At 37.4% G+C, this 22,816-nt stretch overlaps 1 protein-coding gene across 1 annotated transcript in view; it reads right to left on the reverse strand.

Moving 5' to 3' along the window:
- Positions 1-17,316, reverse strand: part of ATP9A (ATPase phospholipid transporting 9A (putative)) — a 220,876-nt gene extending 203,560 nt beyond the window's left edge. The window contains exon 1 of the mRNA XM_074210265.1: positions 17,179-17,316. Coding sequence (XP_074066366.1) covers positions 17,179-17,246 — 68 coding nt within the window. The 5' untranslated portion in view covers positions 17,247-17,316. The remainder of the gene's footprint in view (positions 1-17,178) is intronic.
- Positions 17,317-22,816: the final 5,500 nt, after the last annotated feature.

Here is a 22,816-nt window from a genome sequence, read left to right on the forward strand (position 1 = left end):
TGGAAAGACTAGTTCACACTCTGCAGAGTTAAAAGATATGTTTGAATTCTAATTTTGCCATTTATTTTGTGGAAAACCATGGGCACCCATAACTTCTAAGAGGATTGCATTAAATTACTTTTAATAAGTCTTTCAGCTCTAAAACCATTATTTATTTGTGCTACAATATAAAAAACTCCTCTTGAGCATCAGGTGATCATTCAACTCTACTTAATTACTTCTTACTAATGGGGAATTCATAAAGTATTATTTTTCATGTTTAGACAGTTCTAATTTCTTTAAGTCTTTCTTATATTAAGCCAAAATTAGGCCAAAATTATATCTATATCATTCAATCACAGATCTTAGTTTTGTTCTATAACTACAAAGAATAAAGTGAATCCTCACTGCTCATGAGTTTTTGAAATAGTGTAAGACTAATCATATTCTTTCCTTTTATACACACACACACACACACACACACACACACACACAGATATGCACAGTTTTATTGACAAGCTAAAATTCCTAGTTCCTTTAACTATTTTTCATATAACATAATTTTAAGTCTATACACCATCCTGACCTAACTCAGCAACTTGCCAGTGTCTTTGAAATGTGCTCCTAGGGGCAGTTGGGTGTATAGAGTGCATAGAGCACCAGCCTTAGAGTCAGGAGGACCCAAGTTCAAATTTGACCTCAGACAGTTAAAAATTACTTAATTCTGTGACTTTGGGCAAGTCACTTAACCACATTGCCATGTGGGGAAAAAAAGTGTGCTCCTGGGTCAACTAGTTAGCACAGTTAAGTAGAGCATTATCCCTTAAGTCAGGAAAAACTGAATTGACACTTGTTGGCCTCAGACACTTGTTTGGGCAACCCTGGACAAGTCACTTAACCTGATTGCCTTCCCCTCCTAAAAAAAGTCGTCCTGAGAATAGAATAGAATATTCTAACTGTGAACTAACCAACAGGGTATAGGAAGGGAAGGAAAACTTGTAACTTTACATTTAAATATATATTTTCAGAATTTGCTTCTAGGTGGCTAGTGAATAAAATTCCTTGGTCTGGAGACAGAATTCTCAATTTTGTGAGTTCAAATCTGGCCTCATATGCTCACTAATTATATAACTCTAGCTAAGTCATTTAACTCTGTTGTCCTCAGTTTCCTCATCTGTAAAAAGTGTTGGAGAAGGAAATGGCAAACCACTCCAATATCTTTGACAAGAAAATATCAAATGAAATCACTAAGAGGTGGACATAATTGAAACAAATGAACAACACGATTCCCCCAAAACCCCCAGGTTTTACTTACTAAACCATCCAGGTTATAGTAGTAGTACTAAACCATCCAGGTTACAGTAGTAGTAGTAGTAGTAGTAGTAGTAGTAGTAGTAGTAGTAGTAGTAGTAGTAGTAGTAGTAGTAGTAGTAATAGTAGTAGCAGCAGCAATAGCAATAGTATTAGTGATAATAAACTAGCATTTATATAGTACTTTAAAATTTGCAAAACACTTTAAACACAGTGGAAAGAGCACCAGTCTTGGAGTCAAGTGGACTTGAGTTCAAATGCAACCTCAGACACTAAATTATCTAGCTGGGTAACCTTGGGCAAGTCATTTAATCCCATTGCCTTGCAAAAAAAAAAAAAGTACTAATCTAGAAGAAATGTTATTATTATCTCCATTTTACAGGTGAAAAAACTGAAGCAAAGGTGAAATGATTTGCCCAAAGTAAGCATTCAGCTCCTCTAACTTCATTACATCATTTTGCTTGTTCTCATATGGCATCTTCCCCTCTCTGGATTCTAGAATGCTTAGTAAGCATACCCTCTACATCTCTGCCGACTGGAATCTTTTAAGGTCCTTTTGAAGTATCACCTCTTAACCTGATCTCATCTAGCTAAAAATGAAACAAAGTTTTGAGGAATATATCCAGTCCCAGAGTTTGGGTTTGGTTTTCTTCATACCCATCATTACCTCTCTACTTCTATTCTATTAATAAGGTTGTTCATCTAGTATCCATTATACAATGTAGAGAAATAGCAGAACAGAAACTATGCCTGGTCTCTTCTAATTACACTGAAGGAATCAATAGACTATGCTTCTGAGGATAAAGCATTAAATTCTCCCTAATCCAGTCATTCAGTCATTTCTCCCCATCTGAAAGCATCTAATCAAAAAGTTAGAAAACAAATCAAATTTGATATAGTATAAATTTGAGATACATTATACGATTATATTTACCTCTGTTATATCTCTACAAACTTTAAACAATTTTATTCTCTCAAAAATAAATAAGAAATTAAAAGCATATTTACAACAAAATAGGTTTTAGTAGCAATAGCAAATAATTACTGTAAGGCTATTAATGAGAAGGAACACATGGAAATAATTATTCAGTTATGGCACATGAACCTATCTGAAACCAAACCTAAGGAAAGTGATTTTCATTTAGCCAGAAGTCTGAATTACTTTGCTGCCCACCATGTAATTAAATACAAAATTCCAAATTTCAAACAACATAAAGAAAATCCTTTGAGAATCATCAGCTCTTTAAAAGAAAGGGTTATGGTATTAATACACAAAAAAGTTCAGTATTATCGAAATGTTTGTTAGTAGAAAAGGATTCCTTCTCTCCTCATGGCTCCCTTCATTACAAATTTTACTGGTACTGGATTCATGACTTCTACAGTCATCTGAATAATATTAAGTCTAATAACCCAAACAAGGATTTCTGGTCCAACTGGTTTCTGAAAGAGCACAAGGTATACTAAAAGGACAAGTGACAAGGCTGTTCTAAGTAGACCTTTGTGCCAGTGAAATGATTTAAATAAATACAACTTCATCTTTTGTCATAACAGATCTACCCTAGATTTACTAAAAGTATGAAGTCAAAAGATGGTATCTGGGACGTTTTTTATAAAGAGGGCAGTGTTTATACAGAAACTTCCTTTCCTGTTAGACTCTATTCCTTTCTAGAATTTCATGATCTGACTCTTGAAGAGCAGGCTGACTTTCAATAAAGAAACAATGATTGTATAGCAGAGTTACCCTTCCTTCCATTCTTGTTCAAATTTGTCAGTTTCTTTTCTTTCTTCCACCAGAGATCGTGAATTCTGGAGTTAAATAAACTTTTAAAACATCACCCAGTCAAGTCTCTAAGCTACCAACCATATAACACCAGGTACTTACATGGGTCTTTAGAAATTCAATTTAGGTAAAATAAGTAGTCTTTTTTTTAAGAGTTTAAAAGATCAAAAATTAATAGATTACATTTCTATATTTGCTTAAGATTTACAAAGTACTTATCACATAACAACTCAAAGACAATGAGGAAAATTACAATAAATTAGTGTCATTTCTTCATTTATAAATCAGGAAACTCAGATTTAGAATGGAGACTAATTTGTGCCAGTATCTATCTGAGCCAGAACTTTAGATCTTTGGCCTGAGATCTGTATTAATTTATTACAGCATGCAGAATATTATGCTTTAATGAACTCACCCAATTTGGTACATGAAACAATCTGAAAACCAGATTTTTATGATTTTTTTATTTTATGATTTTATAAAAATCATATAACTGTTAAATAAAATACTATTGTGGATCACCAAAGTATTGGCAGATTTAGCTTTCTTTTTATGTGAGCAACAGTTTAATGTTTTTAGATTAACAATCAATATCATTTTAATATGTTAGACAACAAGTATTCTCCAATGCACAAACCTATCAAATCCTAACTCAACAAAAAGTAGTAGATGAAATTACTAAATGAATGTATACAAAAATAACAGGTGAATGAAAATTCATTGCAATTACTAGTCTTGGCCTCAAAGAACAATAAAACTCACTTTCCTTCTCTAGGTAGAATGGGAACCAAGGGCACAGAATATTATATATGCTATCAAATGAAGTCATTTTGTAAGTCAATTTGTACTTATCTATTTTATTTGTTAAGAGAGAATTTAATGAGGACCATATTCTCCTTGAAGAGGAAGTAATCTGTAATATAATGTAAAAACAAAGCATCAATAAAACTGAAACTGGAAAAAACGTAAGAATAATTTTTAAAAGTACTTTTAAAAGTAAACCTTCAGTGGATAGAGCACTGGCCCTGGAGTCAGGAGTACCTGAGTTCAAATTTGACCTCAGACACTTAATAATTACCTAGCTGTGTGGCCTTGGGCAAACCACTTAACCCCATTTGCCTTACAAAAAAATAAAAGTAAACCTTGCTAAAAATCAATAATTTAAAGGACCTGGGTATTTTATGTACTAATATTGGTATGGATATTTTAATGTACTAATTACAAAGAATAGAAACAGTTTTTTCTTCAGAGAAAACATCATATGCTAGCAACTGTGCCCAGTACCATGGATAAAAAAAGGGCAAAAGTCCCTGCCCTCAAGGAGTTTGCAAACTTCCAGGAGAGACAACACATAAACAATACATACAAACAAGGCTATAAACAAGATAAATAGGAAATAATTTTTAAATGGAAAAAGACTAGAATTATGAGAGGTTGTAAAAGGTTTCCTGTAGAAGACTAGATTTTAATGGGGACTTAAAAGAAGCTAGTTCAAAGTTGAAGATCGAAGAGCTGAGTACCAGAGCTTGGAGATCCAAAATGTTAAGGGCTACTGAGGAATCCCCAGAACTGTTTTATTTAGTTGCCATATTTATCAGAAACATTGAACCCAGAGCAGCATTCAGGAGACTCTGAATGTTTCAAGGACAATGCCCCCCCCCAAGCTTACATAATTTGTCCTTTGCACCCCAAACTGGATTCCCTGTAGGTCCTTTGGAGGCAATATAGGAACCAGCCAATCTGTGCCAAGCTAGCAAAAATGCTTGTGCAGCTGGGGTCCTTTGTAGATAAGCAGTCTTCTAGCTTTATAGTCTAATTTTTCCAAGGGAAAAGAATTTGACTTTTGCTATCACCTTGCTCTTCCTCTTCAGGATGGGTTACTGCACCTTTCCCCTCCCCTCATACCACACCCCTTCCTGTTTTCTCCTCTTCCTTTAGCTGTAAAGTCATAAATAGGCACACTTCTTTGAGTTTCATATGCATATTCATTCCTCTTGTAATAAGCCTGGTTTCCATATAAGTCTAATGACATTGTAGATTGCCTGTTGACAAAGGATAGATTACAAGATACAAAATAAGATGAGGATGAAGATGGTAGGCTAAATAACTAAAGCTTGCTAAGGAGGAAACTAGTAAATGTAATTTAATAAGTCAAAAAAAGCCAATACAAAAATGGTCAAATAATAGTAACTATGTAAAGAGAGTTCGAGGTCATTAATATTAAGGGAAATAAATTTTTAAAACTTTTGAGGTTTCACTCCATACCCAGAAAATTGGCAACAATAACAAAAAAAGAAGGGAGTTGTGGAAAAATAGACACAGTATGTGTTGCTGGTTAAGCAATGGTTTAGTACAATCATTTTGGAAAGCAATTTGGAATTTTGCAAATAAAACAGCTAAGACTTCCATACCCTTGGCACAGAAATTCTTCTACTCCAGACAAGTTATTGATAAAAAATAAAGTTTTCAAATATACCAAATTATAAAATTACAATCAGCATTTTTTACAGGAGTAAAGAAAATGGAACAAAGGATATGTAAACTAGGAAAAGCTAAACAAATTATAATATATGAATGTAAGGGAAATGCCAAAAATAAGAACTACAGAAAAGCCTGGAAAATCCTGTGTGAACTGATACAAAGTGAAATTAGCAAAGCCATGAAAACAATATACTCAATGACAACAACAAAGTAAATAGAAAAGAAAACTACAACATAACTGGAAATAAATGTTGCAAAATTACAAAGAAAAAGCATAGTTCCCAAAGGAAAGATATAAAAAGACACCTCCTCCCCTTGCAGAGGCTGGAGATCCACTGGTGTGGGACAATATATATGATGTCTAATTTTTTTATGCATTGCTCAGTTTTGCTGAATGATTTTTTCTTTTTTTTCTTTAAAAAAATTTCTTCTATGGGATGAGACACAAGTAATGCAATTAATGTATACAATATCAAAATATTTCACTACAAATTTATTTTTCGAAAAGAAGAAAAATTTATAGTCAAGTATATAAACATAGACTATTCAGTACTTTCTCCCATAATCTCTTTCTTATCTCCCAGTATATCCTGCATGTTATTAAATGTAAGGCCAAGATGAAAAAAAAGAAATAAAATATCTAGAAAGCTACAAATGGCAATATTCTATTTTCTTAGAACATTTCAGGATGTTCATTCTTCTTTTACTAAGTTAAATCAATTCAAGAGTAATAAAAGTGGCCCAAGTTGTACTGATTAGGACCACTGGCAAATTCTTAGAAGACAGCACTACAATTCAATTCAACTAAGTAAAAATGTCTTCTTAGAGGTAGGTCATTTTTTGTATTGTTATAATAGTTCATATTTCTATTTTAATTAAAAGTTTTCAAAGTCTTTTTATATATGTGTTATCTCATTTGATCCTCACAGCAACTACAACAGACATTATTATCCCCATTATACAGAAAAAAAAATGGAACTCAAACAAAATTATGATTTATCTAGGATTACAACTAGTGTGGCATGTGGGACTGAAACCCAGGTCTTCCTGACTCCAATTTCAAGACTCTACTTGTGTTACTAAGTAACACAACCTCTTCAAATATCACTTCTGTTTGGAGGGTAATAATAGTTTGTGCCCATTTTTCAAATGTATAATTAGAATAGAAGGACATGGAAAGAAGGTCAAGATTGATTGAGTTGGATGACTAGAATAAGACACTTTCACTTTCTCAGTTTCAGAAGTTTTTATCCAAGAATAAGGTGGGGGGGGGGGGGAAGCAACAAGGTGGCATAGTGAATAGAGTACCTGCCCTGGAGTCAGGAGAATCTGAGTTCAAATCCAGCATCAGACAGTTAATAATTACCTAGCTGTGTGACCTTGGGTAAGTCACTTAACCCTATTGCTTTACAAAAAAGAACTAAAGAAAAAAAATTTTAAAGAATAAGGTAGGGGCAGCTAGGTGGCATAGTGGATAAAGCACTGGCCTTGGAGTCAGGAGTACCTGGGTTCAAATCTGGTCTCAGACACTTAATAATTACCTAGCTGTGTGGCCTTGGGCAAGCCACTTAACCCCATTTGCCTTGCAAAAAAAAAAAAACCTAAAAAAAAGAATAAGGTACTGGATCTGTATCCCAAAGATATAATGAAAAAGGGTAAAAAACCCACATGTACAAAAAATATTCATAGCTCTTTTTGTAGTAGCAAAGAATTAGAAATTGAGGGAATGTTCATCAGCTGGGGAATGACTGAACAAATTGTGGCATATGAATGTGATGGAACACTACTGTTCTATAAGAAATCATGAGGGACAGGATTTCAGAAATGCCTGTAAAGATTTGCATGAATTGATGCTGAGTGAAATGAGCAGAACCAGAAGAACATCATCCACACTAACAGCAACACTGGATGATGATCAACTATGATGAACTTGTTCATTTCAATAATACAATAATCAAAGATAATTTTAAGGAATTTGTAATATCCTGAAGAATTGTAGAGTTTACATGAATACCAAAGCTTACTATCTTCAATATTTAAAAGCTGTCTTAGGTATTTTGCAGTTTTTTTCTAATTTTTTCTTCCATTTGGATTTGATTCTTCTTTTATGACATGATTAATATGGATCTATGTTTAAAATGGATATATATGTAAAGACTATACTAAATTGTTTTCTCTGTCAAGGGGAGAAGGGAGGAAAGGAGGAAAAACTTAAAACTCAAAATCTTGAATGTTGAAAACTACTGTTTCATATAGATAGAATAAAAGAAATTTAAAAAAAGAATGAGGGGGTACGGAGCTGGATGAAGTAAAGGGTCTCTTAATTCCCTGCCAGGTCTTACATTTCTAAGAATTTTCAGCTAAAAAGGTCATTTAAAATTAATCAGTGTGTATTAAATGCCATTTTCCAATTCACTGTGAGAAATAGCAAATGCTTGCCTTCAAGAAACTTACAGTGCAAGAGGTCTTGTATCTATATAAAGAAAATATACTTTCCAAGGGAAAGGTCAAAGAAGAATAAGAATTTCAGAAAGCAAGAGATTACTTCTAGCTGGAAGAGAAGACTCAAGAACTACTTTCAAGTATAGAGCTTCTTGGATGGACCTTGAATCTATCAGAATGAAGACATTTTGCTTGATCCATTCTTATAATGTATAGTTTTGTACACAGGATCATTTTGGCAATGTGCAGATCCCATATCCACAACAGAACATTTTTGTCATCTTTCATCTCCTTCTCAGCATGAATCTGAAGAAATAAAAGAGTTACATCAAGTAAAAAAGTCAGTCACAGAATAGTGAAAAGAAGATTTTTCTTTCAGTCACCAGGGTATAACACTTAAAAGCCGTACATTTTCACTTAACTGAGTTCCTGTTTCATCATCTATAAAGTGGAAATATTTATTTATTTCCTGTGTCCTAGGGTTATAAGGAAAGCACTTTCAAACAGTAAAGAATCATGTAAGTATGAACTATATTTATAATTAATGAGATAATCTATCTGAAGTTCCATAATTCACCAATTCCAAATTCTGGTGTCCTATACTGGTAAACTATCACCTTCACAATTACATTTGTAGGATGTGAGTATTTTTCCCCCCTTCCACTCAATTCTCAAGAAAGAAAAGAATTTGGAGTTGTTTCGGAGTGGACACCAAAGGAATCTGAGTTCCCTGGTTTCCAGTTAACCCAAGAAAAAAATTAGTGATTGGTATGTTTGATAAAACTTTTTTGTCCTCTTACAGAGGAATCCAGGTCACACAGCAAACAATGTTGTAAATTTAAGTTCTGGATTTATATGATGCAAAGTGAAAGAACAGAAGTACTAGGAAAACAATTTATACAATAACAGCAATATAAAAATAAACAACCTTGAGATTTAAGAACACTGAGCAATACAATTCCAAAGGACTCATATTGAAGCACTCACATACTGACAGAAGTGATGGATCCAGGATGCAGAGTAAGATACATTTTTGGTACAAAGTCAATGTACAAATTTGTTCATTTGATTATGCCTATTTATTACAAGGGTTTCAGTTTTCTTTGTCTTTCAAAGGATGGCAGAGATAGGAGGCAAAGAAGACAGATTTTTAGTAATAGAAAAAAATGTTTACATTTCTAGTCCCTAAGAAAAACTTATGTCTACTGGCCTTGAGTTGTTGTTGTTGAATTGCTACTACTCTCTCTTGGGTCTCTTGATTGTCTGGCTGCTCTTGCTATCTCTTCTTTCCTAGATGATCATGGATGTCTCATCCTCCAACATGAGTCTTCCCCAAGGATCTATCCCTCCTTTTAACTCAGTGATCTTATCACCTCTGGTTATTATCTCAATGTGGATGATTACCAGATAAACATATTCAACCCTAACTCTTCTAAGTTTCAGACCCAAATCACTCTCTATCAAACATCTCAATGGACATCTCAAAATCAACTTGTCCAAAATGATACTATTCAACATCACCCCTTCCACATCATTCCCAGCAATTCAATCTCTCTTCCAAGTTTCCCTATGTATATTAAAGGTACCACCATACTTTCAGTAGCCCAGTTTCTCAATCCTGCAATCAACTTTGACTCTTCCATTTCCCTTACCCTCCATATACAATTAGTTGCTAAGTCTAGTCAATTCAACCTCTACTACATTTCTTACACCCATTGTCTTAGTTTCATTCACAGGGCTACTACCCTTATTACTTCTCACTTGAACTCCTGCAACAGGCTTCTAATGAGTTTCTGCACCCATTCTCTTCCTTCTCCAAATCATCCTTCACTTCTCTGCCAAAATATTTTTCCCTAAAATGTCTTGACCACATCATTCTGCAGTAACAGAAACATCAGTAGCTCACTGTCTTTAGAGTTAAATATAAACTTCAAATGACTATTAAAGCCCTTCACAATCTGTCTCCAGACTACATTTTCAAAACAATAGAATATTACTTCCAGTTCCAAACTAACCTATTAACAGTTTCTTCAATTCAGCATTTTAACCCCTGCTTCTGTATTCTTGGTTTTGTTATTTTTAATTTTACAGTGTATTTGTCATGCCTTAATTCTACTCCTTCATTACCTCTAGATCAAAGTGCAACTCATGCTTTTTCTATCACCACCTCTTGGTTGTTAGAACTCTTTACACTCCTCTAATTCTCTGTCTCTGTCTGTTTCTTGCGCTCACACACACACAAACACACACACACACACGTCTATATTTCCATTCCCCTCCCCCTTCTCGTAAGCTATTTCTCCCTATAATCAGTTCAATATTTGGATTTGAAGACATTGCACCCGGGTTTTAATTCTGGTTCTAAAACACAGGTTCCTTGAAAGTGAGGATGTTCCAGAGTAAGAATTGTGGAGTTTGAACAAAGACCAAGAACTATTACCTTTAATTTAGAAAAAAAAACTGATATCTTATTGTCTGATCTTGCTATCTCTCATACTTTATGTTTCTTCCTTATTCCTTAAGGATACGATTTCTCTCTCATCACATTCAATTTGGATCAATGTATACCATGGAAACAATGTAAAGACTGACAAATTGCCTTCTGGGGGGGGGGGTGGAGAGAGGGAAGTAAGATCTGGGGAAAAATTGTAAAACTCAAAATAAAGAAAATCTTTACCAAAAAAAGTGAGGATGGGGCAACTAGGTGGCACAGTGGATAGAGCACCTGCCCTGGATTCAGGAGGACCTGAGTTCAAATCTGGGCTCAGACACTTAATAATTGCCTAGCTGTGTGACCTTGGGCAAGTCACTTAACTCCATCTGCCTTTCAACAAAACAATATAATAAAAAACAGTGAGGATGTTTCATTTTTTTAAAATTTATCTACCCAATGCTCTCATACAGCATCTGGCACATAATGGACCCTTAATTCCTGTCTAAATGCTGACCCTCTCTGATCTGTCCAACAGTTTCCTTTTATGCAAAATAAGGCATTGGACTTGATAATTTTTCTGACCCTCTCTACCTCTGAAACCCTTGCCTGCATAATTTCAGAGTTGGAAGAAACCCCAGAAACCATGGAAGCCCACAACTGAAAAATAATTTCCCCACAAAACAGGTAGGCATCTAGCCTTTGCTTCAAAAGTAGAAGGAACCCACTACCTCCCCAAGGTATTCTTTTTGAATGACTAATTATTAGAAAGCTGCTCTTCCCATGAAGCATAAATCTGCCTTTCTTCATAGTTCACCCCTGGCATTAGATTCTACCCTCTGAGGCACAAGTTTAAATCCTCTTTCTCATAACAGTCTTTCAAATACTGAAGATAACTATCTTGTCTTCTCTAGTTAAACATTACCATTTCTGTCAACCTATCCTCATTATAGCATAAACTCAAGGACCTTCACTACTGTGATCACCCTTGTCTGAACACTATCTAGTTTGTCAACATCAATCCTAAAATTTATCATTCAGAAATTAATACAATCTCTCGATGCAATATGACTAGTGACAAAAATCAAAGGTCTATGATTCCCTTCACTCTTGACTCTAAGGTTCTTTTAATGTAGCCTAAAATCACATTAGGTTTTTAATTTTTTTGACTTCATTACTCTGTTGTCCTACTGAATTTTCAAGCCATTAAAATCCTAAAGCTCTTTTTTCAGAAAAACTCTTGTCTAGCAACACCTCCCCTATCTTATACTTTTAAACTGATTTTTAAACCCAAATATAAGACTTCACATTTATTATTTCAATTTCATCTCATTAGATTCATCCCAATGTTCTAGCCTATAGATTATCTTCTTTCCCTTTATTTCACAAAGACATGCAAAGACAATTTTTAACAATCTTCCCTTCCCCTCCCCCTTTCCATGGCAGCAAACAATCTGATATAGATAACTTATTGACATCTTTGGGATCCTGTTCCTTGTAGGTCCCTGATCACATATAAATTTCAGAAGCATATCTTTATCCAAGCCCTGGGCACCTATACTAGAGACAGATATAGGGATTGGAGATGTCATTTCATAGGCATGGGGAACTCCCAAGTGAGGAAATTTCTTCTGAAGGCTTGCACCTTGTCTCCAATTTATAGACTCAGGGAAGAAGTTGTTAACATGGGGGGACCATGTATGGTAAAGGCTCTACGGATAAATTTCAGGGGGGGGAGGTTCTGTGAATTTGTATGGGAAAAGAATTACATAATTAATTCAATATGTCTGGTTTACTTTGTAATCCTAAGAATTTTGTTTTATGCTTTGTAAAATATTAGCTTGATGTAAGTTGAGGGCATGCCCATTAATTGGGGAATGGTTAAACAAATTGTAGTATATGTATGTAATGGAATAATATTTTTCTGTAAGAAATTATGAAAAAAACCTTGAAAGACTTATATGAACTGATGTTAAATGAAGCAAGCAGAACCAGATTATTACATATGTTAATAATATTACATGATGATCAACTAAGACAGACTTTGTTCTTCTTTTACTTTCTCAGCAATACCATGATCAAAAAGCAGTTTCAAAAGATGATAATGCCATCCATATCCAGAGAAAGAAATGTGGAATTTGAATATAGATCAAAGCACACTACTTTCACTTTTTAAAATTTGTTGTGCTTTTTTCTCATGGTTTTTTCCCTTTTGTTCTGAGTCTTCTTTTACAAAATGACTAATATGGAAATATGTTTAACATGACTGTACATGCATAATCTATTACTGACATGGGGAGGGAGAAGGGAAAGATGGGAGGTAGAAAAATGTGGAACTCAAACTCTTATAAAAATTAAAATTGAAAACTATCTTTATATTTAATTACAAAAAACAAAATTAAATAAATAAATTATTATTCTGAGAAGGGTCTTAAAGGCTTTATACTAAAGATCCATGATACAAGAAAGGTTAAGAACCCTTGTCTTGGGCAACTAGCTGGCACAATGGACAGAGCACCGGGCCTGGGGGGTCAGGAGGACCTGAGTTCAAATCCAACTTCAGACTTGCCTAGCTGTGTGTCCTTGGGCAAGTCACTTAACCCCACTGCCTTAAATAAATAAAAAAAATTTTAAAAAGAACCCTAGTTTTAAGGGAGTTGCCTAGAGCAATGGCAAAGTGACTTTCCCAAGGTCCCAAAGCTACTTAGTGTCCAAAGCAGTACTTCAACTCAGGTCTTCCAAGTTTTGAGGCCCTTTATATCTCCTTTTGTGAAGATGAGGACATTTGTTCTCTAATTTCCTTTTTCCCCATAATCTTTCAAAAGTGGCTGCCATGGGGCCAAACTCTCACACTTCTTTCAAAACCCAGAAACATAGTGTGTCTGGATCTGAGTTGAAATTTTCAAGGGCAGTTAGGGTTTATCTATTCCTAACTTATCTCGAGTTCCAGCATCCTACTGACCATTTTTTTTTTTTGGTATCAAGTTTTCTGTGGCTAAGAACTGTTGTCAATTTAGGTTGATTTTTTTCTGGGAAGATTACCCAGTTACTAAGATTCACCTGGGCTACAACTTGTTTTATTCTTTCTAGTTCTTTTGTTACTGCCCTCTATATATCAATGCCATTGAAGCCACAAAGGAGACTACAAGGAGAAATTGATTAACTTTACAACTTTGGAAGTTGGATTCCACCCTGTAATTTAGTTTTCCAGAATAAACAGGATAGCTTTAAAGAGATGCACAACGGTTCTTTCAAATGATTCAGGAAGTTACTGCCAAGGTGCAATAAATGGTATCCCTAAGGTCTGAATGAGTTAATAAAGCTTGTAAAGGTCATCCTGAGTATGTTTTAGGAATATCTGACTCACCTGGAGTTTTGCAAAACATGTAGGTAAATAGCTATTTCATGTCATCAGTATTTACTGAGCACTGACTACAGGCATAGTACTGTATTTTTATAATCTTTGTCTCAAAGTTATCACACAATTTATCCCAACTCTTTTCCTTTCAATCCTCTAAATAGGATAATGTACTAAATTTGATGATCATTTATTTCTGCAAAAGTCATGAAAAATTATGTTTCATTTATCTTAATACACTAATCAAAAAGTATTTATTAAGCTCCTACTCTGTATGAGGCATTGTGATAGATCCTGGGGATACAAAGACAAAATGAAACAGTCCCTGGCTTCAAAGAACTTACATTCCATTGGGACAGACAATAATAGTACACATGTAAGAATTCATAAAGATAAACCAAAAAAAAAGTTCCAAGGTGCTCAAGGCACTAGCATCTGGGTAGAAAACAGGAAAGGTCTCATGAAGGAGATATCTTTTAAGCTTTAATTTTGAAGGATGCTAAGGATTCTAAGGGGGCCACTGGATGGTTCAGTGGATAGTTCAGTTCCTGGAGTCAGAAATAATTGAATTACAGCTTTCAGATGCTTCCTAGTTGCATGATCCTGAGCAAGTCACTTAACCTCTGTTTGCCTTAATTCACTGGATAAGGAAAAATGGCAAACCACTCAAGTATCATTGTGAAGAAAACCCTATGGACAGTATGCTCCACAGAGTCCTAAAGAGCTAGACACAACTGAACAACAAAGGATTCTAAGAGGGAGAGAGAGACAAGGAAGGAATACATAAGGGCGAGCCTATGCCTGAGCACAGAAAAAAGAAACTAAAATGTCATGTGTGAAAATTTCAAGAAATCCAGGTTAGCAGTACCCATAAAGCACAGTGCATAATTGCCATTTAATTATTCATGATTTTTCATTTGGAGGCAATAGGGGAAAGTATTCTCAAATCAGAATATTACCCTCAGAAGGATCATAGCATTTCCTGAAGCTTCAGATTCTCCTCTGTAAAGGGGAGGGGTGAAGAAGGGGGGATAACAGTTTTCACACCTCCTTATAAGACTTATTCTAACAAGAATGTTTTAAATTTCTAATCCAACATGGTCACAAGAGAATTATTTTAGATATTATAAGTTATACATAATACAAATTCCTTTTTATATCTCTAGGTCTTAATTATGTCATTTCACAAAAATTCTCTCAATGCTGCTAAAAATCTTTCCAAATTCAAATGTCTACCTTCACAGCTCATATCCAAAAGTGTATAGTCATGGAGAAAATTAATTTTGCATGTGCAAAACAGAATTGAAAAGGTAAGTCCCCTGATATGCATTATAGGATCAACTATAAATGCATATAGGAGTATCTAAAGTTCAATTTACATAAACAAGGGCAAGTCCCTAAATATATAAACTTAAATAACTAAGAGTTATGACCTAAGAGTTTGAAAGTAAAGACTTACAAGCTAATTGTGGCTGTCACCATGTACAGAACAGGAATCTAAGATGAAGACAGTTCTGCCAATACCTAGAGAAAGCACCCACAATTTTGTTCCATTTTTCCTCCAGCCCACACATTCTTCACCATAAGAAATTGATATTTTATCAATGGTGTCTTATGGAACTCTGAACAAGAAACTGCCGGCAAATACTCAAGGCCTATGAGAGCAAATCACAGATAACCAAAAAAAGGGCTCAGAGGCTAGACACCTAGATTCCAGGCTCAGCTGTAACTAGCTCCAACTAACCAAATTGTGCAGGCTTACTCCTTAGTTAACAGCTCTAACAAAATGGGGGGGGGGGCTAAATAATTTCTATGGTCCATTCCTGCTCTAATATTCTATATTCTATAAACTCTTTCAGCTCTGATGTTCTAGATATCTAAGTTGTCAGTGTTGTAGTCCTGTATAAACAAAAATATTCTTTCACCAGATATTTTCCCAAATGGCAATGAACCCAAAAAGTTCAGTAAGTTGTCTGATTTTTGTGGTCCTTATTGATTTGTTCCTTTGGGTTTTTTTGGTGAGGAATGAAGAAGGGGGAGTCAAAAAGTATTCTGTCTTCAAAATTAGTTTTTTTTTAAAAAAAAAGGAGAAAGGAGAAGGAAAAAGATGGGAGGTAAGGAGGAAGAGGATAAAGAGAAGGAGGAGGAGGAGATGATGGAGATGAAAATGACTTTCCCTCTTCAGTTGGGTTTGTCTGCTAGCATTAAGCTGATAAGCATGTTTCAAAATGAATGGAGAAACAAACTTACTCTAGAGTTAGAAGAGTGATTAACTTGTTGCCCAGGAACACTCCCTCCCCAGGGGGTCTGTATCTTATCGTAGGTTAAAAGACAGGATGTGCCCGTGTGGGTGAAGAGACACCTTTGCAAAAAATGGAAAGACCAGGCGGAAGAGCCAAGGGTGTGCCTCCAATAGCGTCTTGCTTGTCGAAAAGGGAAGAACACCACCAGGGTGGGTATGGAAACCAGGGCAGGTACAGCAACTTGCCTTCGAGCTGGGACGTCTTGCAACATCTCCCTCTGCAAGGGGCGATAGGGCAGAGGGCACCCCGGGGAGCCAACCTCACGCGGGGTGTGTCCTCATACAATTATTTCCCCGATGAAATGATGGGAAAGCCGAGAAATTACACGAATCCGCCACTCACTCCATCCCCCTCGCCCAGGAGATGAAACGGAGAATTATCCTTTAAGCTCCAAAGTAATAGGTTCCTAAGCAAGTGGGGCCATTATTGCTAATTAATGAATAACTACTAATCACTAATAATCATTTTTTTAATAAGGCGGCGCCCGTCCACAGGCAGGCCAGGTATTTCCTGGGCTGTGTCTGCTTAGCGCCGAGCGGGGGAGGGAGGCTGCGAATGCCGAGTCAGCCCGGCAGCTTCGGCGGGAGGTAGGCCCGGGGGGCTCCCCGGCTCGGCGCCCTCCGCCTCAGCCGCTCCCCGGGAGCCCAGGCCCGCTGCCCAGCGGGAATCTCGCCCCCGGCCCGGTCCGGGCGGCGACCCCGGCGCCGCGGCCGAGGCTGCGGCGCGGAGCGGGGCTGGGCTGGGCGTGTCAGTGGCAATGGCGTCAGGCAGGCTCCGGGGGCAACCTGTCAGCTCCGCCGCCTCCCCTTCCCCGGGCCGGGGGGCTCCCGGAGCCCGCGGCGCACCGCCTCGCAGGCGCGCGCCCCCTCTCCTCGGGGGCCCCGCTCCGCGCCCCGGGGAAGGGGTGGGAAGAAGGCTGGGGCCGCGGCAGCCCCGGAAACAAAGGGAGGCTGCCCCCCCAGGGGCAGGGCGCCCGCCCGGAGGAGCCCCCGCACCGGGGCCCGGAGCAGGACCCCCGCACCGGGGCCGGGGCAGCCTCCTCCTCGGCGGCTCGACCCCGCTGCCCACGCCCGCGCCCCCGAGCCGCGCTCACCCGGCGCGCCGCTTGCCATCCATTCGCTTCTTCTGCCTGACAGGCTGCAGAGGGATGTTATCGGTCATGTCGGCGGCGCCCGCTGCAGCCGCTGGGGAGGAGACGGGATCCGCTTCCCGGCAGCGCCGCGCCTCGGCCCCGCCTGGCCCGGGGCTGACGGGGGAGGTGGGGGGCGCCCGCGGGCCGGACGACAGCGCCTCTCCCCGCCCACGCGCGGAGGGGCGGCCGGACCGCAGGCCTGCGGGACCCCCGGCTCCCAGCTCTCCGGGCGCCCTACATTCGGCGCTCCCCGCCCCAGCGCCTAGCCAGCTCCGCCCCCTCTTCCTTCCATTCAGTGAGAGCCGCCGCCGCCCCCGACCCCCGCCCCCAACCTAGCACACGCACGCACACACATACACACACGCACCCAAGACAACAAACACACCCACACACACCCAAGACAACAAACGCACACACACACACAGGCTGACACTCGCGCTCGTGCACAGGCGCACACGGGAACACGCTCACAATGCAGCTGCTCTCATACCATCAAGCCTCACTCCATTCTCCATTCCCTTGTACCGCCTCCCATTCCAAATAAGAGGTACCTCCTCCCACGCCTCAGCTCCCCGATGCCCGGGGCTGCCACTACCTTCTTGGTTCAGCTTTCTTGTCCCTGTCCTCCTGTCTCCTGTTATCTATGTCTACCCTCGGTCTCAGATACTCTCCACTCTTATTTCTTTGCGTTCCCCACACCACCCTGGCCTTGAGACAACACTTCCCAGAGTTGGGGACACCAATTACTCTATTATTGGATTCGAGTAATCAAGGCCCTTCAAAAGAAGAGTTTCAGATTCATCTTTTCCCTTCCTTTACTCATCCTCTAAATGGAAGTGATTGTGGATAATACAGAAAGACAGCCCTTCTTTCTGGATCCCATCTCACCCCAAATTCTCAGAATCCCTACCTTCCTTCAAAATTCAGCAAGTACCTTCTTCCTTTTAGCCATTGCATGGAAAAAAAAATATTCAAGAAAGATAAAGCACTTGGTTCGGGTAGACTCCCTTCTCCCCCCCCCCCAAAAAAAAAATTTCCCCTTATAGAAACTTGGCAAATCAGAAGAGAGAATGTGATTGTTCACTTGACTATGGTATGTCTGAAGGTTAGACTGGCTTCTTTTATGCCAGTCTAATTATTAGACAATAAAAAAAAACTATGAAGATAATAGGTTCTGTAGTCTTCTGGGTCAATCTCATTTTTGCCTTTTAGGAAAAAAAAAAACTAGGCTAGATTCCAAAACAGACTTGATAAACATCCTACCTTACAAGTACCAAATTGGCTGCAAATCATGGAAAGTCATTGTCTCTGAAAAATAAAAATTTTGGGTTAACAAAAAGGTAACCATCAAATGATTGGTAGGTAGTAAATGGCTGAGGTACTCATTAACATTTATCACACCTACTATGACCAGGCACTATGCCCTGGGTATACAAAAAGAAGAAAATCAGAAAATCAAAATTAATGGGGAGACAACAAATGAAAAGCAAATTTTATATGGGAATAGAGAGGAAATAATTAAAAGACAGAAAGGTTTCTTGTAAAAGATAAGATTCTGGACGGCTAGGTTGCACAGTGGATAGAGCACCGGCCTTGGAGTCAGGAGTACCTGGGTTCAAATCTGGTCTCAGACACTGAATAATTACCTTGCCGTGTGGCCTTGGGCAAGCCACTTAACCCCATTGCCTTGAAAAGTCTAAAAAAGAAAAAAAAAAGATGAGATTCTACTTGGGTCTGAAAGGAAACCAGGGAAGCCAGTGGACAGATGAGGAAAGAAAATATTCCAGGCATGGAGGATTGTCAGAGAAAATGGCAGGAGTCAAAAGAAAATAGTGTCTTATTCTTGAAAAGCAACAAGTACCTGACAAGGCATAAGGAAGGTATAAGAAGGTATGAGGAGGTGAGGTTATGAAGGGCTTTGAATGTTAAAGAAGCTTGGATTTGATTTATGACAGAGCAGGGCCCAAAATGGCAACGATGAGCTCAAGCTCTGTTCTTTACAAAGAATACCCACAGACCACTGATGTTTTGTTGAATTGCATATGCCCCCCCTGGAAAGAGGCAGTTCTCACTATTCTGTAGCAGAGGGAGGGAGCAATAGTATAATTTTTTTTTAACATATGTAAGTTAATTTTTTAAAATTCATTTTATTTTCACTTCAAAGAATGTTGGGAGCCAGGGTCTCTAAGCTGTTTGACACAGTCTCTGCAAGAAGACTCAAGGCAGTCACACTGCCTGATGGAACAACATTTCCTTCTTCAATATATATATATAGGGATCCATGTATGTCCATATTTATAGGTCTATTATTGATTGTAAAACTTACTCATCCTAATAGTGGAATGACTATAAAGGAAGGATTTAGGAGAAATTCCTTGAATAATTACAGATTGTGAACTCTGTTCAAATTTAACAGGATTGTCTCTCCCTGAGACATACAAAAGGTTTCAACATTATGAAATCTTTGGAAGATACAGCACTGGGAGTTCCAGGGAGACATCAGAATATATACAGGGAAATCAGATACAAGATGGGTCAGATGAAATTCCAGGGAAATTAACAGTTTTGCCCCTTTATCATACACAGGAATATATGATAAAGATGGTGAGAGAATAGTTAGTATAGGTAACCAATATGTGAACTCTAACAGCCTTAGTTTATTGGGAAAGAATAAAAAGTCATAGAAACCGTAGCATCTACCAACAAGGGCTGAAAGGAAAATTGGTTGTTGAAGGAGTCAATGGACAGGTGGACAAACATAATTACCCTTACTATAGGTTGTCAAGGGAACATATCGAAAAACATTACATATGCGGTACAAAAACATAGAAGCATTCCATTAAACAAATTATATCAAAGATTATTATAAGGAAAGTTCTGTTTAATTAATAACTTTACTATGCAGCAACAAACTAGGCAACAGGCAGGTTGAGGTCATCACGGTCTGAGCAGGGACAAGAAAATTAACTATGTGATTGATAATCACTCTTGTAACCACTACATGATCAAACTTGTAAAAATATGAACTATATGATTAATGATGAAAATTATATACTTTTGTAACCAAGGAAATGATTTTAGTTTGCTTGTTTCATATGATTTTGAGACTACAAAAATAAATCTAAGCAGCTGACAGTCAGTCAACCTGCTCCTGCCTATACCCACTTGTTGACTCAACCCATTTCGCCGACTCTATCCCTCCTGTCAGGTTCCAAGGACCCCAAAGAGGCTGGACCCCCTTCAAAGGAACAAAAGAAACATTTCCATAACAGTACAATTAAAAAATATGATTGCACATGAAATTTCAAATTTACTCTGTGCAATTTGCTATTCCCTCCAAATATACAACAAAATTATGATGTAAATTTCTTTTCCCTTTTCTTTCTTTCCCCAGCCTGGTCATGGCTACCATTTAGACATCATATATACATATATATATATATGTATATATATATATATATATATGTAAAATTATTCTCTCTTTCTCTGTCTTTCCATAGATAGGCAGATAGATATACATATGTATATGTATATAAATATATTCTGTTTCAGTTCTTTCTATGAATTCAGATGGCATATTTCTTAATGTCTTCTATTTTTAATTTGTATATTTATAATAGCCAAAATGATCTAGCCCCTCAAAGTTGTTAAAACAATAGGGCTATTATTGTACATAATGCTCTCTTGGGCTTGCTTGTTCTTCATCATTTCCTGCAAATCTTTCCATATCCCTCTAAAATCAATTAGCTTTTCATTTGTTACAAAACAGAAGCTGAACAACACAACTTGTTAAGCCATTCCCCAACTGATGGGGATCCCTGTGTTTCCAGTTCTTTTTGAACAGAGGACTGCTATAAATATCCCATTCACATTCAAAGTTATAATTACTATTTGTGAATTCCCTGTATCTTATTTTTACTCACTATTTTTCCTCAGGCACTTTTTTTACCCTATCCCATCTACCTTATCTTTTCCTGTTCCCAACCTCCAACTACACCCAACCCTTCAAGAGTGTTCCCATTCCCTCCCACCACCCTGCAATCTAAATCCCCTCCATCCACTCTCTCAATTTTCCCAAATCTCAATTCACATACCCCTCTAAAAGTCCCTCTCCCATCCTGTTTTCTTACCTCTCTACATGTTAAGAAGACCTCTACACTACCAGATATATACATTGTTTGGTTCCAATATTACTAACCCTCCACCCCCTACCTACTTCCTCTGTATTAGCTCTTCCTTTCATACCCCATTTTATTGATATAATTGCTGTTTTACCTTTTCCTATCCAGTTTTGTTTTTTTTTAGAGTCAATCCATCACACAAAACACAGACCCAACCTTTCTTTCAAATTATTTAATGACAGTTTTAAGAATATTGATAACATTTTCATACACACATATGCATGCATGCATATAGATATATAATTTATCCTTAATTATTGCCTTTGTCAAACATGAATGAGTTTTAATTTATATTTCTGTAACAGGTAACTGAAAATTCTATTTCCTAAAGCCTCCTTTTAATTTATTTAGGGAACAGAAAGAAGCGGGTGGTGTCCAGTCAAAGGCACCAAAGTATCTCCTGGTAAAGCAATTAGCAATTGAAAAGAGTGCTAAGAGACTACTACCTAAATAGTAAAACAAAATAAAAGGTTTACTTTTACTAGATCCTTGAGATATACTTTTGCTTTGAAGGTCTTTCAGACTCTCTTACTGAAATGCCACCTACTCCAACTCCTCCCTGACAAACCTTTCTCAGTCACTAGTCCTTTATGAGTACAAAGGTCATTAAAAGTAAGAGTAAGCATTTCATTTTGTCTTGCTCTATTTTTATTTTTTTTATTTAGCAATGGATCTAAAATCAATATTACCAGTACTAGTACAGTTAAAAATGGCTCTAAATTATGATGCTTACTGGATTTTTTTGACCAGTCTTAATTGACTTGATCTCAAATGAATTAAAGCTGTAGACATCTAATTATAATCTCTTGTTTGTAGAAGTTTTTGTTTTTCCATTTTTTTTACTCCCCCCCCACAAATCCAAATATACTAAAGGAAAATTACTATTGAATCTATTTAATTTGGAAAAACTGTATTAATTAGGCAGTCAGACACTTTCTACTATGCTATAGATTTTTTAGGGTAGCCAGAAACTTATATATTTCTACAGACACATAAACCACTACTTGTCTCCTAAAAGTTTTTGTAACCACTGAAAATCGCAATGGACATGTCCCACAAACATTTCTATATTGGAACTAGGAATAGACAGTACAGTTTTCTATCTCCCTTTGAGGGAATGAAAGATTTGGAGCTCTTTGATCTTCTACTCTAGAGAACACTTGAATTTTGTGAAATGCAAATTAATGAAGAAAATCCCCCTGGATTTGGAAAAAAGCAGGTAGACCAATGTCTTTAAAAAATAGTGTGGAGTTCTTCCATAATTATAGGAAATCTTAAACTTTACAACTATTTATAAAACTTTATATACATTTCTGAGTGTTTTGTAACTTAAAAATCTTTGGGAAAATAGGAATAAGGAATATTAGAGAAATGGAGGTCAACACATGGAGACAAGGGATCTTAGGAGGCCAAAATGA

The sequence above is a fragment of the Macrotis lagotis genome, chromosome 1 (assembly GCF_037893015.1).
Source record: "Macrotis lagotis isolate mMagLag1 chromosome 1, bilby.v1.9.chrom.fasta, whole genome shotgun sequence".
Classification (NCBI taxonomy): domain Eukaryota; kingdom Metazoa; phylum Chordata; class Mammalia; order Peramelemorphia; family Peramelidae; genus Macrotis; species Macrotis lagotis.